Genomic DNA, 17,190 nt, shown 5'->3' with positions numbered 1-17,190 from the left:
ACTGACGCGTTTTGCCTCTTACAACTAGAGATTTTTCCACTCTTTGAAAAAATCCAACATAAGAAGCGAAACACATGAGAAAGATCTTTTACCTTTGCTGCTGCAGGTCCTTTATTATACATAATTCTGTGACATTGCATATATACAGTGGGATACGCTATATACGATCATAATAGGGCTCCAGAGAGATATTTATTGAATCAGTTTTCATACTGGTCAAAGAAACACATCATAAATAATTATTTGAGGAGGACTATGGAATGCAGAAAAATGTATTTATCATTCAGGAGATATAGTATTTTAGTAATATCTCTTTTATTGATATTTAAAGCCAAAGTGTTGTCAGTAATTGTATATGATAGAATATACATTTTTTTTATATATATATATATATTTGGAGTTCTGACTGGTATATATTCTGCCAATTCGTAGATCATATGTAAGCAATCAGCACAGTTTCTATACTTAATTATTCATCTTGTTTTGATCAGTTGAGCATTCACAAGCTCAACATTTGGATACTGCAGCATATTTTATTAAGAACTTAAATAGTTTTGTATGCATTTAAATGGGTTTAGTTCCCCCAAATACTTTTATTAGCACCAAAGTAATTTTTAATTTAAGATAGAATGTATGTAGGACTGTAGGTCATTGTTTTTGATATAACATATGTAGACCTATAGGTTATTGTTTATTATAGAACTGTAAGTAAATCAAAAGGTCTGTACATGCTAAATTTCTCATTGCTACCTCTGAAATGATGTAGGCTAGAACTCACTGATCAATAGTGTCACCTGCAGGTTTTAAGGAGGAATTACATGCTATAAAGTGTTACACCTTTATCAGTGAAGAAAACTGACATTACGCAGCTTGAAATGTCAACTTAAATGCAGTCCCTATTTCCTGTAAATGTTTGAATATTAGCATCATACATCCTATGATAATCACAATGACAGCAGTCAACAAAACAGTCCTGCTTGAGACACTTCAGTTAGTGGCAGTATTATAACCAACTGCACTTATTATTATATATATATACAAATTTAATTTACATATCTTTTTGAATGTAAGTTTTTTAATTTCAGATCCATGCAAGTCCAAAAAATGTAGGATCAAAGAAACTTGCAAGGTGCAAGGTGGAAAGCCAGTCTGCGTTCCAGATTACACCGGCAGCTGTTGGGCCTGGGGAGACCCTCATTATCACACTTTCGATGGTTATAACTATGACTTTCAGGGAACCTGCACTTATATTCTATCTAAATATGGCGGTGGGGATGCTGGATTGGTGCCATTTACAATTGAAGAGAAAAATGACAACAGAGGAACCCAAGCAGTGTCCTATGTCAGAACGGTCAACATATACATGTACGGGTATAAGATCACCATTATGAAGGGCAAGTTTGGCAAAGTGCGGGTGAGTCATACCACTTCCTCTTATACAAATAATAACAGAACATTAACCAACGTGGATTTTTTTTATGTTGTGTGTGTGTATATATATATATATATATATATATATATATATATATATATATATATATATATATATAGAGAATTTTTTTGTATTATATCATTCTATTAACCACCTCATTGCAAAATAATACTTTGAAAAATGCCCGTAAAAAACTATTTATAATGGGGGCAGGATGGAAAGATTATGATATTCCTAAAAGTTAAGAATCATAATATTAAACACTAATAATAAAATGTTCCTAATTAAGAAATTGTAGAAGTTAAGATACCAAACTATAAAAGCATTTATCATTCATTGTTATTGTTTTTTTCAATCTTGGAAGTTTTTCAGAATTTTAACAATACTGGTATCATGTGAAAGACAGAAAGTGGAACAAAGTTGTCTTTAATATGTTTTTATGGAACATATTTTGTAACAACGTAAAAAACAAACATGTATGTTGCAAACAGCCACCCATACATGCTTAAATATACTTATAATTACTTTACTTCAATAAGTAGTAAAATTCTTACATATTGTAGTTCACAGTACAAATGGCACTTATAGTTCTACAGTATGTATTTTGTAACTGTATTATTGAACTGATAAATGAGACACAGTAATTGTACTTCAAACAAAAAAAAAGTTTTAAACATGGGATGTGTCCTGCAGCTTCCCAAATAGTTCCAGGGTATACAGCAAGATAGATTTGTTTATCCCCAGTGCTGTAGTAGGGACCCCCCAAAAATGTATGTTAGGTGTAAGATATACCCCCAAAAAAGTGTGAACCCTAAATAATTAAGGGCTCTAAATTCAGGTTAATTCTAATTAAACAATATTAAAATTATTAGATCCACTAATTGCACATTTTCATGAGATATCAAAAAATAAAAAAATTGTTCATCCAACAGTAAAAATGTTTTTTATTTAAAATATAGTGTCACTTTATACAGGTGTTCTGTCCTTCACTCCCAGAGCATGGTTATAATGCAAACAGATTATATCCAGGTCACTATGTCATTTTCAGGTTTTGGAGTGTGCCAATAAGGGGCAAAATTGCTCCATTAATAATACCCTGCTCAGTGTTTAATTCTCTAAGACAGTTTATTAGTATTATTTAATTATCTAAGGTAGGTGGATATCTCCAATTTTATCACTTTCTACTAAAACTCTTACAATTTGTGCTGACCAAAAATTATTTTGTTTGCCATGACAACTTCTACCCCTAAGTTAGAGGTACTGCTTTGGGGACCACATGTGCCCCTACATATGCAAACCTCTACCTGGGATGGTAGGAAAGAGAAGTTGTATTTCAGGAGTCAAATGATATGTACACAGAGAACATAATATTATGGCTCTGATACATTGATGACATCCTACTAATATGGGAAGGTGACAAAAAAGACTTTTGGTAAATTCATTACCAAACTCCTTGTAACCGTGGCTCACGTGTTATATAATGTAATCTATTAGGAAGCTAGCATTAAGTGGTATAGTTTTCAAACTGCCATGTTCATCTAATGTCACAATTTCTTTAACAGGTAAATGATGAAATCACCAACCTTCCAGTGAGATTGTTAGATGGAAAAATCACGGCAAGTATCAGTGGTTTTAATGCTGTGGTGGGCACTGATTTTGGCCTTCAGGTGACCTATGAGTATAACTGGCATGTTGTGGTCACACTCAGCAGCAGCTTTTATGGGCTTACTGGTGGTCTTTGTGGCAACTTTAATCAAAATACTAAAGATGAAATGATCACTGCCGACAACAAACCCGTTACTTCCATCATAGACTGGGCTAAGAGTTGGAAAGTCAATGACCGAGATCCTTTCTGCTTTGATTACTGCCCTGGACATAATTGTCCAACTTGTGATGACAGCAAGAAGGCCTTGTATGGAGATGAAAAGAAATGTGGCCTCATCAGCAAGGTCAAAGATGGGCCATTCAGAGAATGTCATTTGAAAGTTAATCCAGACACTTTCTTTGATAATTGCTTATATGATGTCTGCATTAATGGTGGAGCTACTCAATTCCTATGCCAGGCCCTCAGTGTCTATTCCAACACCTGCCGAAAACAGGGTATTAAAATATACGACTGGAGAACACCTTCTGGATGCAGTAAGTAATGAGGTTTACAAGTATAAAATCATTGTATTCACTCCAGTATTTGTACTTTAACATTGTAAATGTTCATATGTTCACTTAACAGAGTGATATTTGCAAAAAATATAAATAACATAACACCGCTATTGAATTAGAAGAATATTTTTTTTACATGGTAAAAACAGTTTTTTTTTCAAAACCTTATTTTCTTTCAGCCTTGCCATGTCCTGCAAACAGTCACTATGAATTCTGTGGAAATGCTTGTCCAGCCACCTGCACGGATCGTACTGCTCCATCCCGTTGCACTGATGACTGTGTGGAGACCTGCCAGTGCAATGATGGTTATGTTCTCAGTGCAGATAAATGTGTTCAGGCTTCAAGCTGCGGCTGCTCTTACAATGGTGCCTACTTCCAACCAAACCAGGAGTTTTGGTCCGATGACAACTGTCGCATGCTCTGCAAGTGTGATCCAAAGCTTGGCATGGTGGTCTGTAAGGAAAGCAGCTGTAAAGCAAGTGAAAGGTGCATGGTAGTGAATGGAGTCCGTGGCTGTCAACCCATCAGCTTCTCCACATGCACAGGGAGTGGAGATCCTCACTACACAACATTTGACAACAAGAGATTTGACTTCATGGGAACCTGCATAAACCAACTGGTTGGTGTGACCTCCAGTGATACATCACTGACCCGTTTTACTGTCAAGGTCCAAAACAACAATCGTGGCGGGAACAAAGCTGTGTCCTACACCAAAGTGGTTACTCTGGAAGTCTATGATGTGGTTTTGACTCTTAGCATGGACTACCCTCGTCGAATTTTGGTATGCATTAAGTCAATTATGACAGTTAGGTAATGGAGGTGATAGACCCCAGAGGAAGAGATAATTTTTCACTCTAGCTACACATCACAAACAAGTGTATAATGGTCATTTTATGATGGCATTTACTAACATGCCTGATAATCCTTTCTAATTCACAAATCACCATAATCAAGGACCACATACACAGAGCACTATTTAAGATACAATTTAGTTTAGACAGATAAAGAGATGACTAGGAAGTAGATAACTAATCTCTTGAATTTGTTTTTATTTAGGTTGATGGTGTTGTGACATCGCTGCCCTTCTACTTCCAAACAAACAAAGTTGTAGCGTACATCAGCGGAAGCCACGGCATTATAAAAACAGACTTTGAAATCACTGTAAAATATGACTGGAACAGTTTTGTGGCAGTGACAATACCTAGCACTTATTCCAATGCTGTTGGTGGCTTGTGTGGAAACTACAACAAGAATCCTAATGATGACTTCAGCTTGAAGAATGGTGGAACAGCAGCAAATGCAGTTCAGTTTGGTAACAGTTGGAAAGTTGGTGAGGTTGCTGGTTGTACACCAGAGTGTACGAGCAACTGCCCTCTATGTTCCAATGCTCAAATGCAAGAATACAAGAGTGAGAAATACTGTGGGCTGATCACGAAGCCCAAAGGGCCTTTCAGCCAGTGTCTTTTAATTGTTGACCCGACTCCTTTCTTCAATGACTGCATTTTCGATGCGTGCCAATACAAGGGGCATCCCTCATCATATTGTAATGCTATAGGTCTCTATGTGGCTGCCTGTCAGGCTGCTGGAGTCACCCTTCAGGAATGGAGATCAGCATCTTTCTGTTGTAAGTTATGTTTCTGTAGATCTCTCATTAAACTAATGTTTGATTAGTACTGAAGGGAAATTTACTAAAGTGTGATTTATTAAACTCCTTATAGAGTAGTACACACTTGTGGCACATGCACGTGGATGGAAGTGCATGCTCGCACTTGTTGTTCTGCAAGAGTGCACTATACAGTGGTGCACTCTATATGTGGTGCCCCATCATATAATTTTGCTTGGCAAAAATGATTGCCACACTTGAATTTTCATCCTTGAACCATATTCTTAAATTGACATTTAGGAGTCAATCCAATTAGGTACGAATTGCAAGGTGTAAGGTGCTATTTTCTCTTTGAATTCACATAGCGAATTAATTTTAAAATCCAATTAGCAACTTGCACTGAATCAGTCAGACTGATTTTGCATCTTTCCATTTGCACCTCTTGAGGGTGAGAGATGGGAAGGAAAATCTTTATTTTAAGGTTAAAATGTTGGGACACTGTGCTGAACCCCCTTGGACAACCCTAATGACTAATTAGGCATTTTGAAGTTTCCAATTAGCTTAATTAGTCCAATAATTACATGTAATTTTTGGGGTAAAAAAATTGTCCTCAAACTACCCCAAAATCAACTTTATTGTTAGTTTAGGTACCCCAAATTTAATTAAAATATTTATTTAATTGAAAAATAATAGATTTTTACCATTTTTTTTACATTTTTCAAGGTGCCCTCGAAGTTCTCCAAATTGATCCTTTTTACTACTGTTTTTGCATTTTTTGTTTAATTATTTTGATATTAAACGAAAAAAGTTACTTTTTTTTATCATTTTCTTGCATTTAAAAAAAAACATATCAGCCATTTGACACCATTTCAATACTACAGTACCTTCCTAATGCCAGCAAACAGACTTCTATATAGTCCTGCTAACAAATTTATCCATTTTGGGGGGTCCACGATGGTCTCCCACTTTTTCATATACTTCTCTCAAATCTCATTTGGCAGTCAATTTGCACCCCTCCATTGCAAGTAGTATGCATTTTTAATTGGAGTGGAGAATTCTCGGGTGCGTGCTTCTATGCAATGCGAAATCTTCGAGTTTCAGGAAACAGACTCACTACTTGCAATTCGCACTTAATTGGATTGACCTCTTAAACTTGTATCCTGCAAGTAGCTATTCAATTGTTTGTAGATCCTTTCTTTATATTGTAGTTAGTCATTTTATAAGCAGTCTTGAGTGGGAGAAAAGGGGTACAGCAAAAAGAATGCATAAAAAACAATATTCAACTTTATAATGTACAGTATTGTAAAATCAGATACATTTTAAATGATCTAACAAAATGACACTAAATATTGAATGTATTGAGCTAAAGAATATTCAGGATCAGACCCTATCTAATCTGGAGAAAAAAGGACATTATTTAGTGTGTAATCTAATTAGGGGATAATAAATTATACTTAAACTTTTACACTTTATTTAGAAGTGCAAAAGTAAAACTTGGCTGACTAATATCCATTATACAATTCCATTAACCTGTTCATCTAGTTTGTGTACAGTAAGAGCGGGTTGGTGGCTTACAGATCCCAATGCTGTTTTCGTACAGTAAGAGCTGGTTGGTGGCTTACAGATCCCAATGCTGTTTTTGCACAGTAAGAGCTGGTTGGTGGCTTACAGATCCAAATGCTGTTTTTGTACAGTAAGAGCTGGTTGGTGGCTTACAGATCCCAATGCTGTTTTGTACAGTAAGAGCTGGTTGGTGGCTTACAGATCCCAATGCTGTTTTTGTACAGTAAGAGCTGGTTGGTGGCTTACAGATCCCAATGCCGCCAATGGTGGAATGGCAGAACATGGTGCATATTGGACAGTAGTGTACTGCTAGGAAGATGGGAGATAAATGTTAAGATACCTGCTCTCCTTGCTCAGTCCACGGTTTCCTCCAGGCATCACTCCATCATTCACATCCCAGCCTTGCCCATCTTTTTAGCCATGTTGACTCTCAGCTCTTCACAGTTCACAGGACTCTTGGAATTGTAGCTACCAACCTCAAAGGCTTCTCCATGATGGGTAGTGGCAGAGACATAATGGCCCTGCCCTATGCACAGGGGATGTGATGGTCACAATGTTGCCAGGCCAAACAGGAGAGACCAGGGATGCAAAGTAAGAATGCAGAACATGGTGGAGTCATGGTGAGGGAAAGGGTGGTGATATGAGAGAGAGAGAGAGAGAGAGAGAGTAGAATACAAGGAGAATGTAAGAGAGATAAGAAGAGAGTGTAAGGGAGATGAAAATACAGGGGGGAGTGAGAGAGATAGTAAAATGCAGGAGATTGAGGAGGAGAGTGAGGAAGAGGAAAATATAGGGGAGATAAAGAGAAGGGGGAATACAGGGGGACAGAAAGAGATAGAAGTAGAATGAGAGAGAGAGTAGAATACAGGGGGAGAGTAAGAAAGATAGGAAGAGAGTGAGAGGGAGATGAAAAGAGAGAGAGAGAGTAAAATATAGGCAGAGATAAAAGAGATTGAAAGGAGAAGGGAGACTGCACAATACAGTGAATAGAAGGAGAGACGGGGAGAATAAAAGGAGCAAAAGAGGGAGGGAGGGGGTAAACTACAGGGAAGAGAAAGAGAGAGCTACTGTAGGAGAAGAATTATAGAGAGACCAAAAAATCAGAGAGATAGCAGGATACAGAAAAATACAGGAGGATAGAAAGAGAAACATAGGTGGAGAAAGTGAGCGAGAGAGAGGGATAGATAGAAGGAGAATTTTGGGAAAATACAGGAAGAAAGAAAGAGAGATTAAAGGAGGATAAGAGATGGTGAATATGGAGAAGAAGAAGAAGTGACTGGGGGAAGGAGAATGAAAGACCAGATAAAAGAGATGGGACAAGAGGTGGAGAGATATGTGTGGCAGGAGGTTGAGAAGATTAATAAGCCTGGCCTCACTGTGTACAACACTTAGGGTAAAGAGTACTCTCTTTGCCTAAAAATCCATTTACATTTTGAATCCTAAAAAAGTATTGTGATCATCACATGCACAAACACACACATTGACTCTGTGTGTTTGTGCATGTGATAATTAAAATATTTAAATTTGCATTGTGTTTTGATTATATATATAATAATAATAATAATAAATCTTACACACTTTTGAGGAAAGTGTTAATATTTACTTCTCTAATTTTCCCAGGTCCATCCTGTCCTGTAAACAGTCATTATGAATTGTGCGGAAATGCCTGTCCTGTTACCTGTCATGGGTTGTCCTCACCAACTGGCTGTGACTCTCTGTGCAAAGAATCTTGCTACTGTGACAATGGGTTCATAATGAGTGGTCACAAATGTGTTCCCATTGCCCAGTGTGGCTGTGTCTATCAAGATCAATATTACCAGAAGAACGAAGTCTTCTATCCTAAGGGTCAATGCAATGAGAAGTGTCAGTGTGGGGCTGATGGCATTGTCAAGTGCCAATCAGAACGTTGTGGATCTGAGGAAGAATGCAAATTGGTCAATGGGGTTTGGGGATGTCAACCAAAAGAGTGTGGCAGATGTGTGGCTTCCGGAGATCCCCACTACATCTCATTTGATGGTCTCAAATTTGACTTCCAAGGCACTTGCACATATACTTTTGCAAAGGTTGTAAAGGATGACCCACGTCTAGTGAAATTCTCCGTGGTTGTTGAGAATGAAAGCTATGGAAATGGTAAAGTTGCTGTGACAAGACTTGTGGTTGTATCTGTATATGGTTACACATTGGCCATTGAAAGAGGCATGAGATCAGTAGTAAAGGTTAGTAACATATATTAAATTATTTACTATTTACATTGTCATGATAAAATGCCTTGTTCACATTTGTCAGTAACTTAAAGGACATTTTTTACAATTTTTCCATAGGTTGATGGAGAGCTCAACAAATTGCCATTGACCCTAGAAGATGATGGTATCCTAGTAAATCAAGAAGGGACCAATGTTGTCCTACAGACAGACTTTGGCTTGAAGATTCTCTATGATACAATTTACCATGTGGTCCTTAGTATTCCCAGTTCATACCGTGGCAAGATGGGTGGTCTCTGTGGCAACTTTAATGGTGATAACAAAGATGAATTCCAGCTTCCCAGCAGTGAGGTTGTCAAATCGGTGAATGAGTTTGGGGCAGCCTGGAAAGTGAGCATTGCTGGAGCCAAGTGCAGTGATGGCTGTGCTGGTGGAGAATGTCCAGTATGTGAGGATGCCAAGCTTCAACCATTTAAGGCTACATCCTCTTGTGGCATGATCACCAACCCAGCCGGGCCATTTAAAGATTGTCATTCGAAGATTAACCCAACTGAATACTTTAACCACTGTGCCTATGACTCTTGTGCTGTTGATGGAAAAGATGATATTCTATGCAAGGGGCTCCAGGCCTATGCAGCAGCTTGTCAAACTGCTGGTGCTATTCTAAACTCTTGGCGGACACCAGCGTTCTGTCGTAAGTTCAAAGCAAAAAATTTTTATTAGTAGTAAAATATAGAACAGAATATAATTCACTATACCATAATAAAAGTTAGTTCCAATTGTTGGAAAGGATTTAGAAACATGCATGGTTTGATTTCCAATACTGTCCAGTTTTGCTTTGTCGAATATTGTTTTGGGTCAATTTCTCACATTTATTTTCTTTGTAGCGATGTCCTGTCCAGCAAACAGTCATTATGCGCTTTGCACCAGAACCTGTGAGCAAACTTGCTCTGGCATCACCGAGCCAATGAGATGTACAGATAGATGTTTCGAAGGTTGCGAGTGTGACACCGGCTATATGTTAGATGGAGATAAATGCGTCACCATGGACAAATGTGGATGTGTATTTAACGGACGATACCTTAGTGTATGTATTATGTTAATGCAGTGATTTGTTTCTTCAGCTTTTTGATGCTGTGTGTATATATATAGATATAGACCCTGTAGTCAGCGGCACTGGAGGTCTTAATCAGTCAATCAGTAGTTTATTGTCCCACGTTTCAGTGCTAATGTGCCCTTTTGTATCAAAAAGTGTAGCAATACAATCTTACCTTTATATCACCCGAGTGAACTGCTTCACCCCCAGAGTTGCCCACGTCTGCATGCTGCAGGGCGCGTCTCTCACTGATGACGTGTCCACAGCCGGCTGACTGCTGTTCCCATGGTAATGGGACACAGCTCAACTGGACCACATCTCTGGGGTAAAAAATACATGTCATAAGTCAAGTGCTCGTACCACCACCACATAGCATATAAACACATATAAGTCACATATACACACCTATTACATGGTTCTTTACCTACTGGGCAATGATATTAGCCTACATAAGCCTACTGACATGTAGGCAGAATGCATAAATGGAATGTTATACAATATATAAGGATATGGATCAGCCTAAAGGGACCTATGTCATGGTTTTATGCCTACTAGGCAAAGTAATCAGCTTACATGTGCCTGTAACTCTAAAAACAGATAGCATATATTGGATACTATAGCATATTTAGTAATAGGGAACAAACAGCTACATCCTGAGAAAGTCTATGGAAAAAGACAAAGCATAATATCTTAATTAAGTCATATTATATATGACATATGTATATGTATATATATGAGTTATCTACTTTTATTCTATATTGACCTTTTCTCATGGTCAATATACGTAGAACCTTGTACACCTATAGACTTCAGATCCACAGTTTCATCCACCATTTAATACTGTAGGTTTAACTCAACTAATTGATTATATCATATCATGGCCTAGATTTTCTAAAAATAATATACTTTTCCTTTTTTGGTTCTGAATTTATATTGTAGCTTACCAAGTATAATCTCTATGAGATAGATTGGGATTTGGATGTAAAGAGACATAGGGGTAAATTTACTAAAGTGGGAGTTTTTAGAAGTGAGTTTTAGAAGAGATGTTGCCCATAGCAACCAATCACATTCTACTTAACATTTAACTAGCACCTTCTAGAAGATAATAGCTAGAATCTGAATGGTTGCTATGGGTAACATCTCTTTTAAAACTCACTTCTAAAAATGCTCACTTTAGTAAATTTACCCCATAGACTAATTTAGAGTTGGGTTTATTTTTGTTGCTAACTTTAGGGAATCTGACACATGCATGCCATTTATTGTTTGTTAAATTGAACAGCCCCTAGTGTAATTTTTCCTATACTATTATTTATTTAGGAGGGTGAGTCCTTTATCAATGCAGACTGTACCCTTCAATGTAAGTGCCAAGCTGGGGGTGTGACCTGTGCAGCAATTTCTTGTGGTTCCAAAGAGCGCTGTGGTCTCATCAATGGCGTGCGAGGTTGCTACAATGTGGAAGGTGAATGTTCTGTAAGCCCTAAAAATTTGGTCACTTTTGATGGCCTCTCTGGAGGATCTGTAGGAAATGGACCGATAGAGGTCGCATCTCTGTGTAACATGGATGCATCTGGTTGGTTCAGAGTTCTTGCTGATATCCAGAGCTGTGGAAAAGAAGCACCATCTGTCTCCAGACTTCATATCTTCATTCGTGGTGGTCTAGTTACCATCTCCAAGGACAAGGAGGCTTGGGTAAGTAGTTGCCTAAAATGTTCTAGTTTACAAGCAACTCCAGTCTCCCTAATGTTTAATCAATTCAATACTTTAGTTAAATGTGCAGAACAAGAGGTTGTACTACCAATACCCACTGTCATCTGAGAGCAAACATAGTCAAACTGCAATACGCACTCATCTCACAGGATCAGGGCCGCTGAGTGTGCTCAGAAGAGCAGAAAAGTTGTCCCAGATTTTGCTATGTGGCCAAGGAATCTATTGGTCCTTCATAGAGTCATGACGTTGGAAGAGTAATTTGTTAGCAGTTATAATTTTGCTATATAGGGTTCCTGTAAGGGCAGTATTTTTCTAGGCTGAAACAGAAACTATATCAGCAGACAGTTTACACTGTTCATGGATGTGTCCAATGTTGATTAAAGTGTTCTGGGAATTATAGTACAGTAGGTTCCTCAGCTGCTTCTTATGGATCTGCCTGGAGCCAAAGTGAGAAGCACAGATGGTGTTTGGGTAACTACTGTATGCAGTGGGCTACTATGACTGATACTGTCTGTCCATTTATTGGAGCATTAATGCTCCAGGATAAGGCTATTGAAATATAAGAGCATTTTGACCCTTCCTTGCAACAATGAACATTTATTTTTGCTATATCTTATGATATTATGTGGGTGAGATGATATTCCAGGGTTGCTCTGAGATCTGCAATTTATTAATGTATTAGACAGCACCAGGGATAATTTATTTGCACATTGCCTCAGGAGCTATTTTGGGAGCTCCATTTCTTCCCCAACCATGTGACCTATGTTGTCAGGTTCCTCAGTGGTGGAGCTTGTACAAGAAAAGCTTTATTAATCAATGTAAAATAAAGGAGAGGGTTTAGAGCCTAGTGGATTTGTTTTTACGCTTCCAAATAGATAAATATAAGAACCACAAGTAAAGCAATGACTTAGAAGACATAAATAGCTGTTTCCCACATTTAGTGCTTACTCCATCCAGATTCCTGCTTCTTCAGGAGATGTTAATCTATTTTTCTGTTGCATATTAGTTTGATGGACAAATGTAAACATATGAAAATATGCATTGTGATGAATGTAAGACCTGATATGTATTTTTCAGGTGAATGGGCGCTTGGATGCTCTTCCCACTGTATCTGGCATTGTGTCAGCCAGTGCTAGGGATAGCTCCGTCTTCATCCAGATTGGCACAGACTTGAAGGTTGAGCTCAGTGACAGTGGAAGCCTCACACTCCGTGTTTCCGAGGGTCTGTCTCAGGTGGTTTGTGGGGTCTGTGGAAACTTTAATGGAGACATCTCTGATGACCTCCGGGGCCCTGGAGGGAAGCTGGTCAAGGACATTTTGCAGCTCATAGCATCCTGGAGAGCTCGTGACTTCAACAGCTGGTAAGTAAAACATTATAAATTCTGGTCAGTCTACACTTGCTGGAATCCTGCTTGAATCCCTTTGTGGGACTGAAAATATTAAACTGATCTGCGATCCTAATAAAATTATTCTATTACTGTTAGTAATCATATAAGAATCATCCACACTTTACACCTATTTATTTGTAATAGGCTGGAAATCTGAATGCAATAGATGTGCTGAGTGCTGAGGTTTCAAGACAGTCAAATGGTTAAATAGACCTTACACTAGCACAAACAATCCTGGACTTGGCATAAGGAACTTAATAGTAATTAGGATTTGTCAGTTTTATTAACTTATTAAATTTTTATTGTGATGTAAACAACAAGAGCAGTGCAAGCACATATAGAGTAGACCCTACACAAGTTAAAAGTTTCAATTATAACCTAGGTTACTGTATATCCACAAAACAACAGAGTGATAGAAGCACAATATTTAGGGTTCTAAAAGTACAGATTCATTATCAATATACTGTATGTACCTTGTAAGTTCTAATGAACCCAAATGAATCTACTGTACATTGTCAGATAGGGGTAAATAGTATAAAATAGTACTTACTCATAGTTCCTAGGCAAACAGTCACTTCAAAAATGTCTCTGATTGCTGATTTCAATGCTCCTAGTTTGATGCTCATATCCTAGAACTCTGCCCTTGGAGAGCCCTGGGGACAGAGATCAGTGTTAGTCCAGAGAGACAAGGGCTCTTTAGATATCACATAATTAGTTTAATTGTGGCTACAATGCATTTATGTACCAATAATATATGATATATTCTAATGGAAAAGTTGGACTGCACTATTTTTCAAAGTAGAGTTTTATTCTCTCATGACATATCAAAGAGTGCTGAAACAAGTGACATTAATAGTGGGATTCAGAATATACTAGGTGTCACCCTTTGAGGGTTTATTTATTTATGGCATTCTGGGAAAATAATATTGTGTGGTGTAACCACCTCCGTGTATTAAACCTGGTGCCATGGTATCGGTTTATAGACGATATTGTGTTTATATGGGAGGGAGAAGAAAGATATTTGTCTAAATTTTGTGACCATTTAAAACAGAATGATTAGAATATATATAAAAAATTCCTCAAACATAAATTAGACTATTATGACCATCACTAATTTGTCTTAATCCTGATGTCCTTTCTGAATTGCAACTTATAAAAATATGACAAAAAATATAAATATTAAGTATTTACACATTGTTATACAGTATTCTGTGATTCACCTGATACAGTACCTTTTTATTTTTCTTGTAGTAATGCATGAGTCAGTTTAAAGAACCTCATAGACAAGCCCTCGTTGACCCAAAAGCACAGCAAATCTCACCTCTCTGAAGATATTGAATAAATGACAGTATACACAAGGATCTCTGTACTTAATAAAAATTGCTACATGTTAAATGCATTTAAAGAATTCATGTACCATGTGTGGGGAAAACCTTTTAATCCAGTGACCAGCAGACTTCTTGTTCCATAGTATTCCATTGGTCTATGAATGCCATCCTCAAACTTGTACTGAACACACTGCTTCTGTTTGTCTCCAATCTTTCATCAAGGCCTTGATCTTTTAAATTATCCCTCCAGAGCTCTTAGATATGGCACAGAATGGCTTTGTGCAATAAATACAGTTGATTGTAAAGATCTGACCAGACATATTTATTGGCAAGAAACCATTTGTAGGTACTGTAGATATCTCTAGTTAGAGATGAGGGGAATTATTATGCACTTGTTTTGGAAGTTGGTAGCAAGTCAGGGGGTCAGCTGTGCATGGAGAAATTAGGGACTAGAGGGGGAGAGGTGGGCCTTCTTTCTGGCAAAATCATCACAAAATCAGAGATATGACTATTGCACTGTATGTACTTGTCTGTAATCAGTCTGTTTTTGGTACTGTATAAATAACTGAACCCTACTAGGTCATTTCGAAAATGCTATAACCTGACTTTTTCCCAACTGTTTTTGGCTTCAATAATTTGCACTTTTAGTTTGTTTGTTTTTTAGCTGAAGGATGTTTCATTTTTAAAAAACCTAATGCTGCAACTGTAAGCTGCCAGTCTGACACAAATAACTTCCCACTAGAGTGCAGCAATCACGTGTCTATGCTTTACTTACTATTATGGGCGCAAGATGAACAGGACAGAGGGTCTAGAGGGTAAAAGGTGTTCTTCTTGCATGATCTTTTATTTGTCATCTGAGTAATTGGGACTGTATGTAAAATGTAAATGTGCTACATTGTCTATACAATACTGCTTAATCTTCTTACTTGTTTCAATAAAAGGTTGGTAAATACATCCACTGGTGAATTTTTGCTTTGAGTCGATCTTTGTGAATCGCCCAGTGCAGTAAAATACAGTCTAGGTTTCAGGATATTAGGCTGGAATTGGAGGTTTCCGCAAAATGAGCGAGAATTATTCTTAATAAAAACAAACAATAAACCATGAATGGTAATTCTGCCCACATGAAGAGCCGTACATAACTCCAGGTGTGTACAAATGAATAGCAGAAGCATTTGCACCTGGTAACTACAAATCCTCATCAGCATGTATCTGCCCTGACCTATAGCAGGTCCAAAATATACCTAACAGGCATCTACAGGTGTGTCTACAGGTCTGTCATTGCTAATGGGCTTTACACAGTCTGCTGTGTTCTTAGGTCCATCTCAATAGGAATATACCGTATATACTCGAGTATAAGTCGACCCGAATAAAAGCCGAGGTACCTAATTTTACCACAAAAAACTGGGAAAACTTATTGACTCGAGTATAAGCCTAGGGTGCGAAATGCAGCAGTGCCCCCATTAGTAGCCCCCCCCCAGTAAAGAGAGACGTACCGGTAATAAAAAAAAAACACTTACCTGAAACCCTGCTCCTTGTCCAGACACTGCTACCGACTCCTCCGGCCGCTTTGCATTATGGGAGAGACGTCATGACATCATGACGTGTCTCCCATTACCCACTGCGGGAGCCGGAAGATGGCTCCTGCAATGGGAGCAGCAGCAGCCGATGAGAGTCTGACAGACTCTCATCGGCTGCTAATTACAACAAACACACAGCTGCCGGCGGCTGTGTGTTTGGCACTGTGTAGTGCTGACCAAACTCTGTCCGGTCAGCGCTACACATGCGGTGCAGCTGTGTCACAGAGACACAGCCTGCACCGCGGCCAGCATGGTACGCAGCTGAGTGGGGCGCCCTCCAATATGTGGCGCCCCACTCAGCTGCGTAATGGGAGAACCGGCCCTGGTCCTGGAGCATCACTCGAGTATAAGCCGGGGGGGGGGGGGGGGGGGTTTCAGCACAATAAAAATGTGCTGAAAAACTCGGCTTATACTCGAGTATATACGGTAGATATGTTACTGTATCTGTATATTGTAACTGTGTGATCTACAGTATGATGCTCTCCCCAACGCCCGCTACGGTATGTATTTGTACCAGTAAAACAACAGGATTAGTCTAATGCTCATGTTGGAATGAGCATCTCAGGCAGTCCTCTTTGAGTTCTGAGAAGAAACAAAGTTAATTTGGAGCCACTTATACAAATTAGTTATGGAGAACTTTACCTGTCCACCCTCCAGTGTGTACTCTGGAATTGTGTTTCATACATATGAGTGATAGTTGTAGTAGGCTATTTCCCCAACAGGTACAAATCTGCTTTTTATGAAAACAGACTGGAAACTGTATGAGGAATAACTTGGCTATAAATTACAAATTTAGGACCTCATTCAGAGCCGCTCGTTCCGAGCGATGTTTGCACATCTGCGCATGCGTACGGTTTTTAGTACGCATGCGCGAACCAGTCAGTGTGGCCGAAAATCGTTTGTTCGCTATATAGCGAGTGCCTGCTATTTTGAGTGACAGAATGAGGCGTATGTAGGTGGTAACAGGGGAAGGTGCTTGAAAACGGGAAGTTGAGATCAGAACGCAGGCGTGCTTAAAGGTCAAAGCGGGCGTTTTATGGGTGTGCATAATTAATACAGCAGTGTCATTGACCAAGTCACTTGGTTGTTTTATAGTCAGAACTGCTCGCAATATAGGGGTAGGAAAAACCAACCA

At 38.5% G+C, this 17,190-nt stretch overlaps 1 protein-coding gene across 1 annotated transcript in view; it reads left to right on the top strand.

Moving 5' to 3' along the window:
• LOC148453847 (IgGFc-binding protein-like) overlaps window positions 1-15,444 on the top strand; it is a 66,688-nt gene extending 51,244 nt beyond the window's left edge. Inside the window, exons 11-20 of the mRNA XM_088461621.1 lie at window positions 1,086-1,414; window positions 2,995-3,571; window positions 3,772-4,373; window positions 4,649-5,216; window positions 8,379-8,974; window positions 9,080-9,653; window positions 9,847-10,046; window positions 11,373-11,744; window positions 12,840-13,123; window positions 14,402-15,444. Coding sequence (XP_088317747.1) covers window positions 1,086-1,414; window positions 2,995-3,571; window positions 3,772-4,373; window positions 4,649-5,216; window positions 8,379-8,974; window positions 9,080-9,653; window positions 9,847-10,046; window positions 11,373-11,744; window positions 12,840-13,123; window positions 14,402-14,411 — 4,112 coding nt within the window. The 3' untranslated portion in view covers window positions 14,412-15,444. The remainder of the gene's footprint in view (window positions 1-1,085; window positions 1,415-2,994; window positions 3,572-3,771; window positions 4,374-4,648; window positions 5,217-8,378; window positions 8,975-9,079; window positions 9,654-9,846; window positions 10,047-11,372; window positions 11,745-12,839; window positions 13,124-14,401) is intronic.
• Window positions 15,445-17,190: the final 1,746 nt, after the last annotated feature.

This window comes from Taudactylus pleione, unplaced genomic scaffold, assembly GCF_031769625.1.
Source record: "Taudactylus pleione unplaced genomic scaffold, aTauple2 ptg001080l, whole genome shotgun sequence".
Taxonomy (NCBI): Eukaryota; Metazoa; Chordata; class Amphibia; order Anura; family Myobatrachidae; genus Taudactylus; species Taudactylus pleione.
The sequence above is the reverse complement of the archived record's forward strand: the minus strand, read 5'-3'. Positions and strand labels throughout refer to the sequence as shown.